General features: G+C 45.9%; 1 protein-coding gene across 5 annotated transcripts in view; it reads left to right on the top strand.

Annotated features, from left to right (window-relative positions):
* Positions 1-17,131, top strand: part of UBR4 (ubiquitin protein ligase E3 component n-recognin 4) — a 140,282-nt gene that overhangs the window by 100,031 nt on the left and 23,120 nt on the right. For all 5 annotated transcript variants that reach the window (XM_053576398.1, XM_053576401.1, XM_053576399.1 and 2 more), the window contains 15 exons: positions 318-443; positions 558-686; positions 1,797-2,140; positions 3,810-3,900; positions 4,234-4,318; positions 4,468-4,595; positions 7,661-7,790; positions 7,902-8,059; positions 8,691-8,800; positions 9,597-9,738; positions 10,099-10,180; positions 10,510-10,683; positions 12,864-12,985; positions 14,135-14,332; positions 15,041-15,121. In XM_053576398.1, coding sequence (XP_053432373.1) covers positions 318-443; positions 558-686; positions 1,797-2,140; positions 3,810-3,900; positions 4,234-4,318; positions 4,468-4,595; positions 7,661-7,790; positions 7,902-8,059; positions 8,691-8,800; positions 9,597-9,738; positions 10,099-10,180; positions 10,510-10,683; positions 12,864-12,985; positions 14,135-14,332; positions 15,041-15,121 — 2,100 coding nt within the window. The remainder of the gene's footprint in view (positions 1-317; positions 444-557; positions 687-1,796; positions 2,141-3,809; positions 3,901-4,233; positions 4,319-4,467; positions 4,596-7,660; positions 7,791-7,901; positions 8,060-8,690; positions 8,801-9,596; positions 9,739-10,098; positions 10,181-10,509; positions 10,684-12,863; positions 12,986-14,134; positions 14,333-15,040; positions 15,122-17,131) is intronic.

Below are 17,131 nucleotides of genomic sequence, written 5' to 3'. Positions count from 1 at the left end.
TAGTTCCAGCCAGCGTAACGTGGAGGCTGGATATTAAAGACATTGAGAAAGCAGAGCCTGCTGGGATAATGGAAGAACAAAAGTTCTCATTCCGGCTGTGCTTTTTAAATACTTGTATGCCCTGGCACACATTATTCTCTCAGCATTGTGTATTATGTATCCTCTGTAACGTCTCCTGGGATTATTGTGAAGAGCAGAGATAATGTCTGAAGCACAGTACCTGATGTGTAGGAAATCTTTCAGTAAATGGTTATTCGGGGAACGTCATTGTGCTGAAAAGCCTTCACTCGGGTCCCTGTCCCTTCCTTCCTGTCTAGGCTGTATCCAACATCAACACACTCCTGGACAAAGCTGATCGAGTGTATCACCAGCTGATGGGACACCGGCCACAGCTGGAGAATCTGCTCTGCAAAGTTAATGAGGCAGCTCCAGAAAAGCCACAGGTAATCCCAAGCTAGGAGGGCATTTAGATGCAGAGGCTGTGGGTCATGGTTGGAAGCCTGCCCGTGAGATCAGGTCTGTGTGGAAGTCTGACAATTTACCTCTTGGGGTTGCAGGACGACTCTGGGACAGCAGGGGGCATCAGCTCCACCTCAGCCAGCGTGAACCGCTATATCCTGCAGCTGGCTCAGGAGTACTGTGGAGACTGCAAAAACTCTTTTGATGAACTCTCCAAAATCATCCAGGTAGAGACTTGGGATCAGCTTTTGAGTGTTCTGTCCCAAGTTGTCAACGCTGTTTGCAGAGCAGTCCTGTTTCATCAGCCAGAGCTTCAGCTCTTGGTGTGGCCCTTACCCAGGCCCCCGAAAAGGCAGGCAGGTGGCTACACCAAACAGCATCTCTCCTACTATGGGTTTTGGTACTGGTCAAAGACCCTAATTCATGCTAGAAAACTGAGAGTAGTGAAGATGGGAAGTTAGCATAGATCTGTTTTTCTTAACCATGAACAACCCATCTTTTAACCGAAGGGTCACTGGTTTCAAAAACTTGGGTGCCAAAGCCGGGTGCAGTGGCTAATACCTGTAATCCTAGCACTCTGGGAGGCCAAGGCAAGAGAATCACTTGAGGTCTGGAGTTTGAGACCAACCTGTGCAAGAAGAGCAAGACCCTATCTGTACTAAAAATAGAACAATAAGCCTGGCATGGTAGTACACTCCTGTACTCCCACTTAATTAAGATGCTGAGGCAGGAGGATTACTTGAGCTCAGGAGTTTGTGGTTGCTATGAGCTATGACAAAGCCACTATATTCTAGTCCAGGTGACAGACCAAGACTCTGTCTTAAAAAGAAAAACAAAATTGGGTTCCAAGATTCTGTTCCCTCTTTTTCTGATATACCCTGTTTGCAGGCTTTGTAAGGATAAGGGCACACCTACTGCGTTCAACCAGGGTGGGCCAGGTGTCAGTTGCAGTGTCACATGGGATGGCATGCTGGCCACAGACAGGGGAGCCTTATGCAAGTGGAGCTACCAGTTTACCTTGCCAGCTCCCTGAAATGGTGCCATTTTTGCTACCCGTGCATAAGTCTTTGTCCTTTGTCTCTGTTACATGGGAGTTAAGAGCACCAGCCTACCATCTAAGGCTGAGTTCTGAATCTGCCACTTCCCTTGATCAAGCCAATACCTCTAAGCTTTAGTTTCCTTTGCTTTAAAATGGGGATAAAGTTATTGAGAAGGTTAAATTATATAATGCCTGAACAGTTTCTTCAAAACAAAGCTGCTAATTTTTCAGTTAATATCCTTTTTCTTTTCATCTTAAGTTCCTAATTTCTTCTGTTTTTGTCTTTTTTTTTCCTTAGAAAGTTTTTGCTTCACGCAAAGAGTTGTTGGAATATGATCTACAGCAAAGGGAGGCAGCCACCAAATCATCCCGGACCTCTGTGCAGCCCACACTCACTGCCAGCCAGTACCGTGCCCTATCTGTCCTGGGCTGTGGCCATACCTCCTCCACCAAATGCTATGGCTGTGCCTCAGCTGTCACAGAACATTGTATCACGCTACTCCGGGCCCTGGCCACCAACCCAGCCCTGCGGCATATCCTTGTCTCCCAGGGCCTCATCCGGGAGCTCTTTGATTACAATCTTCGCAGAGGGGCTGCGGCCATGCGGGAGGAGGTCCGCCAGCTCATGTGCCTTCTAACTCGGTCAGAGTCTGTGCTGTGCTTATGGGCCTAGTAATTCCTACTAACTCTGGGTTGGTGGCAGCAGTGATGCTGGGAGCACTAGAAGGGGCATAGAATTGTGCTTCTGGCTGCCAAACAGGTTAGGTAGCATATAAGGGGAAGCAGAAGATATTCAGGGTTTGGTAAATGAACCTGGGAGAGCAGTGAAACCCAGGTTTCTTTGTGAATGGTATATTTGGATAATACTTTGTTGGTTTCAGTGTGGTGTCCTGAAGAAACTATCTCTGAGTCCTCGTGAGAGAGGAGAAAGAAGGAAGGGTGGGGGCACTTGGACTTAAGAAAGACTCACATAAAAGAAGGCAGTGGAGCAGTGGGGCCTAGGGAGGGAGAGCTTGGACTCTGTGTCAGAAAGACCCAGGCTTACTTAGTCTCTGATACCCATGTCCTACATGCCTTAGACAAATTACTTAATTTCTCTGAGCTTGTATTTTCCTTATCTGAAAACCACAGATAATAGTAAATACCTTAAAGGCTTATGGTGAGGATGGATGAAGTAATTCAGTAAATAGCAACTCATTTGTTGAGTACTTAGTCTGTACTAGATCCTGCACCCCGAGCTTTATGTGGGTTATTTACTGAGTGTATGGCATACATTCTGGGACATTTTAGGTGGTTAATAAATGTTACTTGCTATATTATTTATATACTCATCTTACACTATTTATCATAATATCTACTGAATGCCAGGCACTGTTCTAGAGTTTGCAGATACAGTGGCAAATGAAATAAAGTTCCTGTCCTCATATGGCTTGCATTCTAGATGGACAGAACTACAACAGACATACCATTATGCAATATAACATCAGGAAATCAGATTGGGAAGAAAAATAAAGTGGGGATGGCAACCAATTGCAGGAGGACTTGTTGTTTTAGATAAGGTTGTCAGGGAGGACTTCCCTGAGGGCATGACAGTGGAGCTGAGACCTGTGTGAATGAAGGAAACAAGCCATCTCCGGCAGTGGGCTCTGTGCCTGGGACGGGGCAAGTGGAGTGCTGGGAGGCAGGCTCATGCCAGGAATGCCCGGGGGCCAGGAGGCCAGGTGGCTGGGGACAGGACGCCATGTGAGAGGAGGAAAGTTAGGTCAGAAGTCTCCAGGGGCCAGGCCCTGTAGGGTCTACGTTGTAAGGACTTTGGGTCCTATTCAGAGTGTGTTGGGAAGCAGAGAGTGACGCGGTGCAGTTTGGGGTTTTGTCATTTATAATAATATTAGGGACATTATCACAAAGGGACATGGACTGAAATGTGAGGACTTGTGGGAAATGATGTGAAAGCAGAAGTAGAAGACGAGGAACGAGTTGTGACCAAGACTGAAAGTGACCTCCCAGGTTTGGGAGACTGTGACACAGCAGCGAGCAACTGGTGGCTCTGCAGCTAGGACAGGGACCCCGTAAGTTGATGCTGCTCTTCCCTCAGCATCGGTTCCCAGGCAAGGTGGCTGGGATGTGCCCTCTTTTTTATTGCAGACCAGGATTTTGTGAGACTAAATGTATAGTCTTATTCCAAGGAAGGAAGTAGAATATTTGGGTTAGGTAGCCCTAGGCATTGATTCATTTTCTCTGGACTCCTTCAGGTGGAAGGAGGGTCACACTAACTATGAATAACAGGACTCCCATTTCTTTTCCTCCCCAGAGACAATCCAGAAGCCACCCAGCAGATGAATGACCTGATTATTGGCAAAGTCTCCACAGCCCTGAAGGGCCACTGGGCCAATCCCGATCTGGTAAGCAGGCCTAGCTGTCCTCTCTGACTCCTCCCTCACGTTCCTTGTGTGTCTCTTAGGCTCCCTGCATCTGCTTTCCCCCGGCCTCATGTGGTGCTGACCGGGGGGGGGGGAAGACCCAGCACATCGCAGAGCTCACGGCCCTGGATGACTTTCCCACGAGAGAGCCTGAGGCACAAGGGCCTCCGTCTCTCCCTTGCCTCTCTGATGGGGCCACCTGTGACTAGACATTTTAGTTACAAGTCCTTGGATCAGAGCTTGGAAATGACCCCACTCCTTGGACTGACCCTTTCTGTTTCTTCTCTATCATGGCTCTTCCTGTTGGCCTTCTAGGCAAGTGGTCTTCAGTACGAAATGCTGCTGCTGACAGATTCTATCTCAAAAGAGGACAGCTGCTGGGAACTCCGGTTACGCTGTGGTGAGTTTGGGGCTTTTAGAGACAGGAAAGGGGTCCTAAGGTGCAGTCCTAACACCAGAACGGGAGAAGCAGAGGGAAACCCACTGGGGGTGCCAGAGCTGGTGTGGTGCATTTGTGTTTGTGACTCTGCCTTTCCTGACTATCCCTAGCTCTCAGCCTTTTCCTCATGGCTGTGAACATTAAGACTCCTGTGGTTGTTGAGAACATTACTCTCATGTGCCTGCGGATCCTGCAGAAGCTGATTAAACCACCTGCTCCAACCAGCAAGAAGAACAAGGTACTGGGCTAAGAGGGAAGGGCAGGGCCCTCCTCCTTCCCTGGCTAGCACTGTGCCCTGCCTTCTCATGACCTCTCCCTTATCTTGAACTTAACCTGACATGGGTGGCCGTCAATGTTGTCTTTGCCTTAGTTCGGCAAAAAAGGGTTGGGATTTTTTTTTTTTTTTTTTGTAGAGACAGTCTCACTTTACTGCCCCCGTAGAGTGCTGTGGCGTCACACGGCTCACAGCAACGTCCAGCTCCTGGGCTTACGCGATTCTCTTGCCTCAGCCTCCCGAGCAGCTGGGACTACAGGCGCCCGCCACAACGCCCGGCTATTTTTTGGTTGCAGTTTGGCCGGGGCTGGGTTTGAACCCACAACCCTCGGTATATGGGGCCGGCGCCCTACTCACTGAGCCACAGGTGCCGCCCAAGGGTTGGGATTTTTGAGAAGTTTAGAATAAAGTAAACATGACAATAGAAAGCATAGAGCAAAGCGGTTAACTGAAGAACCACCTCCTCCTCCAGTCTCATCAGATGACTTGAAACTTCCAGGAAGTGTTGTGTTCTTTTGTACCACTCTGCCTTTGCACAGGCACTATGGTACGGTGGCGGAAATTCAAGGCTCTAAAGCACACTGAGTTCCAATCCCAGTTCTTCCATTTACTAGCACTGTGGCCTTGGGCAAGTGACCCATCTATACAGTGTGAATACAATCTCCACCTTGTAGTATTGTGAAAAATAAATGACTCAATGCAGATCAAGTGCTCAGGACAGTGTCTGCATAAGTTAGTCCTCAGTACATATTAGCTGCGGCTATGGGCTGTTTCTCTGTCTGGAACATTCTCCTTAATTTTGTCAGCTGTTCCTTAGAATATTCACTCCTCTGCTAGACTAGCTGTGAGCTCCTTGAATCCAGAGATTCTTACTCTCTTATACATATGTGTGTGTATATATATTTCTTTTTTTTTTGTTTTCCTTATAGGCCTCCTGTATTTTAAATCCAATATATAGCATGATATCTAACATGTAGTAACTACATTAAATTATTAAGTGAATAAATAAACCCAAGTTTTTATCCTAAAATAACTATAGCTGAACTGTAGATTGGCTTATTCATGCCAGCTTGTAGAATGTGCAGGCGTAATTCTTTCTCGTGGCCGTCCCCGAGGCTCTCTGCCTCCATCTGGATTTGGTTGGGCCTGGGCTATCTTGATTCCTGCTCCATCTGATAGGCTCTTCCTTAGTCCTCATGGTAGGAAGATTGCTTTGCGAGTGCTAGCACGAGGGGTGTGGTTAGAGAGGAAGCTGAGTGCTGAACCTGGGGCTGGTCTGCCCAGCAGTCCTGAGAAAAGACAGGACTGGGGCAGCCTCTCCTTCCTTTTGATGAAGGATCATTTCCTCTTGAAGCTGATTCTTAGCAAATACAATTGGACTTTGATTGAAAGGGGGAAACTCATCCCCATGTAACTATCCTTTTTTCCACAGTGTGAGGCAAAAGGAGATTTTTCACAGAATTCCTTGCCCTCTAAGCAGAGAAGCCCAGTGGTGATGTTTGCTTTTTGCTCAGGTTTAACCTAGAGAGAGCAGCAGTTCTAGAAGTTTGGCTCCTAGACCCCTAGGTGTTTCCAAGACTTTCAGAAAATCTGTGAGGACAGAGTTATTTTTATAAAATTACCCTAAGACACCGTCTGCACTGCCACTGTGTTGATGTTTGTGCTGATGGTGCAGAGCCTTGAGTGCTGGTGAGGCTGCTGGTGCCTTAGCATGACCAGGCCACTCTTCACTGTTATGTTTCATTCAAGCACTTCTTTGATGAAGCAGTACGAATTAATTTTATTGTATCTCCACTCTTGGATACTAATCTTTTTAATGCTCAGTGGGACAATATGAGAAGTACACAAAAAGCGCCTCTGCTGTCCCCAGGTACCACTGTCGTTCTGAGGAAAGGCACTCTGTGAGCTGCGTGAGGCGTGGGCTGCGCCAGTGGCTTCCCCTGGGCCTCACTCATGTTGGAAGGAAAGGCTGTGGTTATTCAGGCTTGGGGATTTGGCAGACATTTTCCTCAAAAAATGAATGAAGTGAGCATGTCACTTCAAAAAGAATTGACCTAACTCCAGGACCAGTATTTTCTATGTGATCAGTACATGTCACAGCATCATGATGGACAAAATATGACATCTAGGGTAATTGTCTATGAAAAGTTGATTGATGTGATTTCAGAGTCCACATTACAGCTAATTTTTAACAACCTACAATTTATTGAATATGTATCATATCAAAGAAAAAAATCCACAATTAATTAGTTAAAAAGCTACTAAAATGTTCTCCGTCTTCCAACTATGTATCTGTATGAGGCCAGATGTTTTTCAGCTACTTCAACCACAGCAAGTTGAACGTAGAAGCAGATGTGAGGATCGAGCTGTCTTATGAAGGCAGCCAGTGAATGACTGTCCAAACCAGAAAACAATCCCACTCTTTTCTCTAGATTATTTTTGTTTTAGAAAATATAAGAAGTGTTATTTAGGTTGACAAGCAATGGGTTTATTCTTATTTTTAAGTGAATTAACAAATAATTTCTCACTTTTAATTTTTAACATGGTAGATACTGATAGATATACTTGTAACCACACAAATGAAAGTTCTCTGGAGTCCTCAGTAATTTTTTGAAGAGTATGACAGGGTTTTAAGGCCAAAAAGTTTGAGAATTGCTGGCTTAGTGTGCTGTCTGGGGCTGTTTGCTATTCAGGCTTATTCTGGTTGTGGCTCTTTACATTCTAAGACTGCCCGGTGAGCTCTTAAAGATTTATGTTGGGAAACTGCAGCTCAGTCGTAGGAATTAGCATATGCAGCTCTAGCATTATCTGTAGGAAGCTAGCGACAGCATCTCCTGCACAATAAAAGTTGGTCACCTTAAGCTCAGTGTGGAGTTGCTACTGCTAAACTGGATCAGAATGGTTTGGCAGGAAACCGTGTTAGCTCATAAGAGATGTTCATCTTCCTGACCTTGGGGTGTTAGCGCCATTCTGTTGGAGCTGTGTCTCAGGTGTGCCCTGTGCTCTCACCTTGCTCTGCTTACCTCCAGGATGTCCCTGTGGAAGCCCTGACCACAGTGAAGCCTTACTGCAATGAAATCCATGCCCAGGCTCAGTTGTGGCTCAAGAGAGATCCCAAGGCATCCTATGAAGCCTGGAAGAAGTGTCTTCCTATCAGAGGTGTGTTTGACTCTTTAAACATGGAGAACCACTCATTCCTGCCTCTGTCCCAACAGCCCCCCATTCTGTAATTCTTTTACTTACCTATTCCTGCAATCCTTGGCCTGGCAGGGCTAGAGGGCAATGGGAAATCTCCCAGCAAATCAGAGCTCCGCCATCTCTATTTGACGGAGAAGTACGTGTGGAGGTGGAAACAGTTTCTGAGTCGTCGAGGGAAGAGGGCCTCCCCCTTGGATCTCAAACTGGGACATAACAATTGGCTGCGGCAAGTGAGTGGCACATGTTTGCTCTGCCTTCTTTCTCTTCACTGCTCTTGTTCCCTTTCAAGTAGGAAGTAGGTAGAAATTCGTGGTTCCAGCCGCTGGCCTGATAGGCCAGCCAAGACAGAGCTTCCTTCACCTGACTTGTCAAGCTCGTGTGCTTTCTGCTCTCCTCCTGCTCATGTCACACCCCTTCTCTAACACGTAATTACTTCAGTCTCCTAAAACACTCTATCGTATTTTTAAAAATGTTTTAAGAGATTGAAGTAATTATGTGTTAGAGAATCCATTTGTCTATTGATAAATAAAATATGAAATAGGTAGTTTACATTAAATGAAAGTATTCACTATGTAAGTGTCCCCAAGAAAGAATTATCAGTCTTTGCCAAGAAAAATCCTTGCTTGTTTTTTTCCTACTTCAATTACCTTAGGTATGTTTTCCAAATTATCTGATGAAAAAGAAAGTCTCTTTCCCAATCCAATCCATAATAGTTGGGTCTTGTGTTAAGTGGTGATTTTTACCAGCTAGAGAGGTTCCCAGAGGACTTATCCTGGAGGGGTGGCAGCTGACTTCCCTGGGGTGCCAGACGAGACAGGGTCTTGTCCGAGCCCGGGGCCTCTCCTCTCCCATGCCCTGCAGGTACTGTTCACTCCAGCAACGCAGGCTGCACGGCAGGCAGCCTGTACCATCGTGGAAGCTCTTGCCAGCATTCCTAGCCGCAAGCAGCAGGTCCTCGACCTCCTCACCAGGTACTTCTTGGGGCTGGGCTGGGGAGGTAGGTTAGACTTCGCCTAGAGCCTTTTCCTCTTTTCCGGAGAAATTCATATCGGGGTGAGGGGAGGCACACTTACTTGTGTGGTCTATACCTCATTCCATGTAGAAGACCACAGAAATAACAAAGTGTTATAAAGCTGAATTTTAGTATGAGCAGCAGCAGTAGCAGTTACTATTTATTGAACTCTTAGGGGCACATAAATACTGGACATGCATTATTTTTTTTAATCCACAATAAGCACCAAAATGTGAATGCTTAGAGTCTGTGGCATTCATTTCCTGTGGGGCGCTCTGACTTCTTCCCAGGTGTGGGAAGTTCCCAAGTGGGAATTTGGGGGTTTTCTAGGATGCTCTCCATCTATCCAAAGGAACAGGGAGAGGCAGCATAGATGGGAAAGATGAGCTTGGCACCTGTAGCTCAGCGGCTAGGGCACCAGAGCACCGGAGCACCACCACATACACCGGAGCTGGTGGGTTCGAATCCAGCCCAGGCTTGCTGAACAACAATGACAACTACAACAAAAAATAGCCAGGTGTTGTGGTGGGCGCCTGTAGTTCCAGCTACTTAGGAGCCTAAGGTAGGAGAATCGCTTGAGCCCAAGAGTTTGAGGTTCCTATGAGCTGTGATGCCACAGCACTCTACCCAGGGTGACATAGTGAGACTGTGTCTCAAAATAAAAAAGAGAGATGGAAGGAGAAAGGGGAGCTCTTGGAGCCATCAGAACTATTAGCTTTCTCGAAAACTGAGTGCCCTGTCCCTCTTGATGCTAGTTACCTGGATGAGCTAAGCATAGCTGGAGAGTGTGCAGCCGAGTACTTGGCTCTCTACCAGAAGCTCATCACTTCCGCACACTGGAAAGTCTACCTGGCGGCCCGGGGAGTCCTGCCTTACGTGGGCAACCTCATCACCAAGGTATCCCACCCCACTGCCCAGGAGAGCCCTCTTCCTGATTCTCCTTTCATTTTACACTTTGCCATGTTCTTTTTTTGCTGAGAAGCGGTATTTGTTGAGAATATTATTTTTATGACTGTATTAAATCTATCATATGGCTGTAGCAATCCATGGGGGCTATGTAGGCCGTTTGCAGTTTTTAAGTAATCCCTTAGTAGCACTCAACCATCCTTGGATTCTTGGAAAGGAGTTCTGTAGGGGTTAGAATAAGATGTGACTACTGAATGTCTGGTTGGTGCTGCAAACTCCTGGGACAGTGGTGGAGGTAACTGGTACCTGTGGCAGTGCTGTCACACTGACCGTACTTGTTATCCTGTTTAGGAAATAGCCCGTTTGCTGGCCCTGGAGGAGGCCACCCTGAGCACTGATCTGCAGCAGGGCTATGCCCTTAAAAGTCTCACAGGTAGAGAGAGCCGCCTGGCCCTTCCTTTAGGGCATCCTGGGTATGTTTTAAGGACTGACCCTTAGTTCCTCGGGTGCTGTGGTTGATTGTCTTCCCTCTCACTGACCATAGCACTGATTTGAGTTCTGCATTTCTCTCCTCATTGATGGTTTTACATTTCTGAGCTCTTGCTCAGCTACTGACTAGCTCAGCTCACTGAGCACCTGCTCTGTGCCCTACACATAGATTTTCCTGCTTTTTGAGTTGCTCCTAGTTGTTTGAAGACACAGACCTTCCTTGCTTATATTCTCATCCAGAGCTCTTGCAGCAACTTTTTCCTGTCCCCACAGGCCTTCTCTCCTCCTTTGTTGAGGTGGAATCTATCAAAAGACATTTTAAAAGTCGCCTGGTCGGTACCGTGCTGAATGGATATCTGTGCTTGCGGAAACTGGTGGTGCAGAGGACCAAGCTGATCGATGAGACGCAGGACATGCTGCTGGAGATGCTGGAGGATATGACCACAGGTAGCACTACCCAGGGGGCTGGGGCCTGGCACTCATGTCCCTTCTGGCACTGGCCAGGAACGTAGTCTGATTTCCTCCAGTTCCTCAGACAGAGGAGAGGTGGCACACATCTTCCCACATTCCAGAAGAAAGACCCATCTTTTCAGTGTTGCTTTTGGAGTTTAAGTTCTAGAGCTGGCTCAGTCAGTTTTTGTAGTCTCTTGTTTTTTATTCACATTCCCCCCTTTTAAGTTCATATTAAACATTTGTGTCTGATAATTCAAAAGTTTGAAATATTGGTAGGCCTGGTTTTGCTGTTTATTGTTCAGGCTCTTGCTCGGAGTGCCTTAGGTCTTACTGTATTTTGTGGTTTCCGACTGCGACCTCATATTTTTGAGCTTCAGCTCTGGGAATTCTTTAGGACTGGGTCACAGGTGGATTTCTCCAGCGCTTCTGATGCTTCTGTGAGGCATTGCAGGACAGTTCTGAGCTTGAGGATTTCAGACCTCCTAGGTAGTGAGGAGTTTCTGCCACAAACCTTATGAGGAGACAGCTTGTGAGGAGTTCTCAGAGGAGATTCCGTCCACCCCTCAGTGGTGAAGCTAAGGAAAAACAATTTCCTTTAATTTATTTGGTTGGGAAAAGGGAGAGTTATTTCTGGTTGTTCCCAATTCCCAGGTTATAATTCTTTGAGGGGACCAAATTTGTGTTTCTGGGGGATAAGATGGTTCCTGCTGGACTCCCCACCTTGGTAGATTTGGGGCTTTAGTTTGCAAATCAGGGTAGGTCTTGGAAACCAATGCTCAAGGTGAAAAGTGGCCAGTGATTTTGCTTATCTTGTTGGGTTCCTGATTTTTTGGCTTTAGATTCTTTGCTGGTGTGGCAGTTCGCTGATACATTTTTATTCAGTATTTTAAATTGTTATTTTTATTTGTAGTGAGAATTAGAGGTGATGGGAATAAGAGGATTAGACCAGCACTTCATAAGCATGTTACAAGAAACATAAATCCTCTTGCAGGAGAACAGAGTCGGGTGGGAAAGGAAGGGAAATGAAAAAAATGTTGTTCTTAGTTTTTAGAGACAGGATCTTGCTCTATTGTCCAGGCTGGAGTCCAGTGGAGGAGTCATAGCTCACTGCAGCCTTGAACTCCTGGCTCAGAAAATCCTCCTGCTTCAGCCTCCTGAGTAACTAAGTGGGACTGTAGGTGTGTGCCACCACACCTGGCTAGTATTCTTACTTTCTGTAGAGATGAAGTCTTGCTGCGTTGCCTAGGCTGGTCAAGATTGAATTGTTTCTAAGTGGTAGGGAGTACAGAGTCAGTCAGGGAACCTCATTTATCTTATTGCCCCAGATGGAAGTCCTGGTGCCATTCCCACCATGCCATACTGAGCTGGTTTGTGACCTTGTCATTGGGACCCTTAATTAAAGATGATATTTTCTTCCCTTTATGTTACTTGAAGTTGAGATTTTTTTGGCTTATAGAGGACAATCAAATCCTTTAGAATGAAGCTTAAGGGCGGCGCCTGTGGCTCAGTGAGTGGGGCGCCAGCCCCATATACCGAGGGTGGTGGGTTCAAACCCAGCTCCGCCAAACTGCAACAACAACAAAAAAAAAATAGCTGGGCGTTGTGGCAGACGCCTGTAGTCCCAGCTGCTCGTGAGGCTGAGGCAAGAGAATTGCGTAAGCCCAGGAGTTGGAGGTTGCTGTGAGCTGTGTGACGTCATGGCACTCTACCGGGGGCGGGAAAGTGAGACTCTACAAAAAATAAAATAATTAAAAAAAAAAAGAATGAAGCTTAGAACTCTAAATTCCCTTTGATTTCAATGGAATATTGTCAGGATTATTTAACATTTCTTGAATATCTATTTTGGGCAAAGGGATGCTAAGTTGAATAAGGCACAGTCCCTCTCCTTAAGGAGATTATAATACCCTACGAGAGAGAGCAAGACTTTTGTACACAGCTAACCAGGATGCAGTATGCTGACTTGAGTGTTAAGAATTTTGAATTAAATGTGGTCTGAATATGAAGCCATTCAATGTCAAATTTCCAGTTGAACTATTAATATTGCCACGTAGGGAATCTAAAGACTTACTAGGCAGAAAGAAGCTGTGAGTGATGGCACTGCATTTAGAATCTCATCTCAGTTCCCGTGGGTGAAGTTCTTTCCTAACTAACTTGGCCACTTTGATTTCTGGCAGGTACAGAATCAGAAACCAAGGCCTTTATGGCTGTGTGCATTGAGACAGCCAAGCGCTACAATCTGGACGACTACCGGACTCCTGTCTTCATCTTTGAGCGGCTCTGCAGCATCATTTATCCTGTAAGTAGTGTGGCATTTCCTGTGTTCTCAAGTGTCAACATGAGCCACTTTGCCATGGAGCTTCTTGGCGATTCATTATAGTGATGGGGACATCACTATACTGGCTGTGGGCTACTTAGGACAAGCCACTGAAATAAAACAGAAGCAACTTCATGATTTTCCTATTCCTGATGATGGGAAATCTAATTGGCTTTATTTCCTAGGTTAAAGGTCAAGATTAGTTAGGTTATTTTAAGCCTCCAATTTTAAAATCCTGTTGCTTACCAACCCAGCATGCTGTGGGAGAAGCAGTACTGAGCTAGAGGATACAGATATTTTCTTTTTCCATCCTATTTTGTGCGTGCCTGCAGTATGTGTGTTTTTTTCTTTAGGCTGAACTGTGTGGAAGCACAGTCTGATCCAAAGATCCCTCCTGCCCTTGAGGAAAGATGACAAATGCCAGTGTTGTCAGTTAACGATGAGAGATGACTGGGGGTGGGCATGCCTGCATGTTATATAGCGAAGTCCTCTTCTTGGCTTCAGGGTCATCTGGCCCCAGATTGGTTAGCATCGCACGAGACCGGAGGGAGGAAGGAAAGTCCCCTCCACTCCATTCCCCATTTCATTAATAGAGCTTTCATGTGTTGGTCCTCATCTGCTTGTTTAGTTAGGTGCTGTCTCCTGATCCACCTTTTGTTTCAGAGGAAATGCTGGATATTTAAGGCTATTTGAATATTAACACTTGGCTTTTTTTGTTGTTGTTTTGAGGCAGAGTCTCACCATGTCGCCTTTGGTAGAGTGCTATGGCGTCACAGCTCACAGCAACCTCCAACTCTTGGGCTTAAGTGATTCTCTTGTGTCAGCCTCCCAAGTAGCTGGGACTACAGGCACCTGCCACAACACCTAGCTATTTTTTTTTTTGCAGTTGTCATTGTTGTTTGAACCCGCCCCTCTCCATGCATGTGGCTGGCACCATAACCACTGTGCTATAGGTGCCAAGCCTAACACTTGGATTATTTTTGAATTCCCTCTGAGCCTCCTATCCTTTATAGCTTTAAATATATAAGGAGCTTGATGAGTCGGGTGTGTTTCCTTCAGTGTCTGTAGAACAAGGTTGTGTGATATAAACCTCTGCCATCCTTTCTGATGCCTCCTTCTCTGTGTCCTCAGGAGGAGAATGAAGTTACTGAGTTCTTTGTGACGTTGGAAAAGGATCCCCAACAAGAAGACTTCTTACAGGGCAGGATGCCTGGGAACCCATATAGCAGCAATGAGCCAGGCATAGGGCCACTTATGCGGGATATAAAGAACAAGATTTGCCAGGACTGTGACTTGGTGGCTCTCCTGGAAGATGACAGTGGAATGGAGGTAACGAACGCAGGACAGTGCTACCTGTGACTTGGAGCATTGGCTGGGGTCAGATCCGTGTGCTTCCCTTTAGTGGCTGATTAACCTTGGGCTGGGAGCTTGCTTCAGCTGTCTCATCTAGAAAATGGAATTAATGATTCCCACCTCTGTACATTTGTCAACTGGTGCTAAGGTTAATTATCTGTAAAGGGCTCTGCCCAGTGCCTGGCATGGGGTAAGCAAATGCTCAGTGGCTGTTGGCCATCGAGGTGGGAGGTTTTTATTATCATTGATTCTGGCAGAGGTTTCTGAGTGGTTTTGAGTTAATTGAGCTCCTCAATATTGGCATTTTAGCCGCTGTGCAAGTTTATGGTACTTTATGGCAGACAGCCTCTAGGGTCTGGCATTATCATATATGTGTGTTGGGTGAAATAGAGAACTGCTTTTTCTGGTGCTGAGCCTGAAATGTACTTGACATAGGAGAAGATCATTGACAGACATTTCTAAGCTAGAGTCTATGGTTGGGTTAAGGGTGTTGGTAACCTCTGAGATTGCATACAAAATTCTGTGTGTTGTGCACACATGTATTTTTTAAGAGTGGGGGAGTTAATAGGTCCCTGACACGCAGATTATGAATTGTGAACCACTGCCATAAAGTGCCCTTTGGTCTTGAAATTTACTTGCCTTACAATTATTTGGAATAACAGCCTCATCTACTTTTCTGTTCAGCTTCTAGTGAACAATAAAATCATCAGTTTGGACCTTCCTGTGGCTGAGGTTTACAAGAAGGTCTGGTGTACCACGAATGAGGTATGTGCTTGTTTGCTTGCTTGAAGGTGTGGTTTTACTTTTCTGATTGGTGTAGACTTGTACCAGCAGGAGCCATTGTTAATCACCACGTACCCAGCTGGTGGCAGCACTAAGGGGCTTTACCTCCCCTATTTGTAGTTGTAGGGAGAAAGCCAATCATTGTGTCCTCCTTTGGAGGCAAATGACTAATGAAGGTTGAAAATCTTCAGGAAAAGATGAGCATTTTCCGTCTGTACGCATCTGAGCCATGCAAATTCTCAGACCCCAAAGATTCAGGCCCAGGCAGTGTCAGAGGACGCACTGTGGTGGGCAATGCTCCTGTCTTGTACTCTTTATATGGGTACCTCTTGATGGAGGTTAATCCTCACCTTTGGTGGGCCTCCGTGCTTATCACAGAACATTTCCCAGTAGGGGTGTCAAGGCACATTGGGTTTTACTAGTTGGGGAATTAAGACTTATTCTTGAGGAGAGGAAAGGGGAAGGGAGGAAGGATGTCCTCACTTAGGGGAAGGACTGACAACCCCCTTGATGATGATGACAACCCCCTTGTTCGTCCTTCCTCTAAGGAGGACATCCTTCCTCCCTTCCCCTTTCTCACTTCTCCTCTCTTGAGGAGAGGTCCTTTTGGCCATCTCAACACTGCTTGTTCATTTTGCAAATTGTTACGTTTCACTTAACCTTTCTTTTTCTTCATCTCTTTCTGTTCCTTCCTTTCGTCTCTTCCTGTTTCCTTTTCTTCTCTCAGTTTCTCTTTCCCTGCCATTCCTTCCCTACTCTTGTCTCTGTTGGGGTGAAGGGGTCTCTAGTAAATCAAATAAGTAACTTAAGTACAGCAAACGAGTGTACAGTGAAATATGGCAAACTTTTTTGTACTTAGTCCCAAATATTTCTATAGAGCTTAAGAAACTAAATTATACTATTGGTACATTTGGCCTTTAATTTGTTACACATTTCTGCCTGTCTCCTTTCTGTTGTCCCACTGTGCTGGGAATCCTGGTCACCACTGTGGTTGGTCCACTGCCAGCTGGGTAGATGTAGCACTTCTGGCAGAGGGACAGGCAGATACATCTTGTCACTGACATTTAACCTCAAACAGGCTATATGGATTTAATCCCTGATGCACATAAAAAACTAAGACCAAGTTTCTTTGAGCATGCTTATAAATGAGGTGTTGAAGCCAAAGAATACACAAGGGCAGCTCCCTTGGACCATGAGGCAAGAAAGACGTTTAGCATCATTAGCCCTCACATTGGTGTGCTTAACCCATGAGGAGTTCTTCTGGAAAAGTCCAGAGTTTGTGGTAGCTGTCTGTCAGGATCTTCAGCTTCCCTTCTCTCCTTTGCCCCTGATTTCCATAATAAGCAGCCCATCTCCTTAGCTGCTGACTAGAACCTGTTCTGTTTTAGAGGTAGGGTCTATTGTCTGGGGTTGTTCTCTCTTTGGGGAGTTCGCACTGGGCTTCCACAGCTGGAAACACTTTTGGAACTGGCCCTTCTGGCAGGTTCTCTCCCTCTAGGGTTTCCTCTCCTGAAGCTGAGCATGAACTTGGAGGCAGACAGCTTGACTTAGCATGTTCCACCACCTCCCAGAATTCACCCAGTGTGACTCTGAGCTCCTGTTTCTCATCTGGAGAATGAGCAGAAGATATAAGCTCGAGTGCCTGGCATACAGTGAACTAGTTTGATCTTCCAATTTAGTAAAGTTGTCATGGTCTTCGGATTTACAAAAGACTTTTTCTTTTTTTTTTTTATCATTCTAGTCAGGTTATGGGTTTTAGCCTAACAAAATTTGGATGAACCCTCGCCTTGTATGGTTATATAAAGACCTCAGAATTTGATTGATAAGAGTATCATTTCTTGCTTTTGATGCCTGAGACTTGAGCCAAACCTCTTTGATCTAAATGGCCTTGTTAGTCCTGAGGAGTGATCCCTATTGGATAGAGGGAGTTTCTACCCTTCAGGGATGCAGAGGCTTAAAATTAGAGCTGGTTTTATAGCGGGGCAAGTGAAC

This window comes from Nycticebus coucang, chromosome 22 (assembly GCF_027406575.1).
Source record: "Nycticebus coucang isolate mNycCou1 chromosome 22, mNycCou1.pri, whole genome shotgun sequence".
Taxonomy (NCBI): domain Eukaryota; kingdom Metazoa; phylum Chordata; class Mammalia; order Primates; family Lorisidae; genus Nycticebus; species Nycticebus coucang.
Note: the sequence above shows the minus strand (reverse complement) of the source record. Positions and strands in the feature narration are given on the sequence as shown.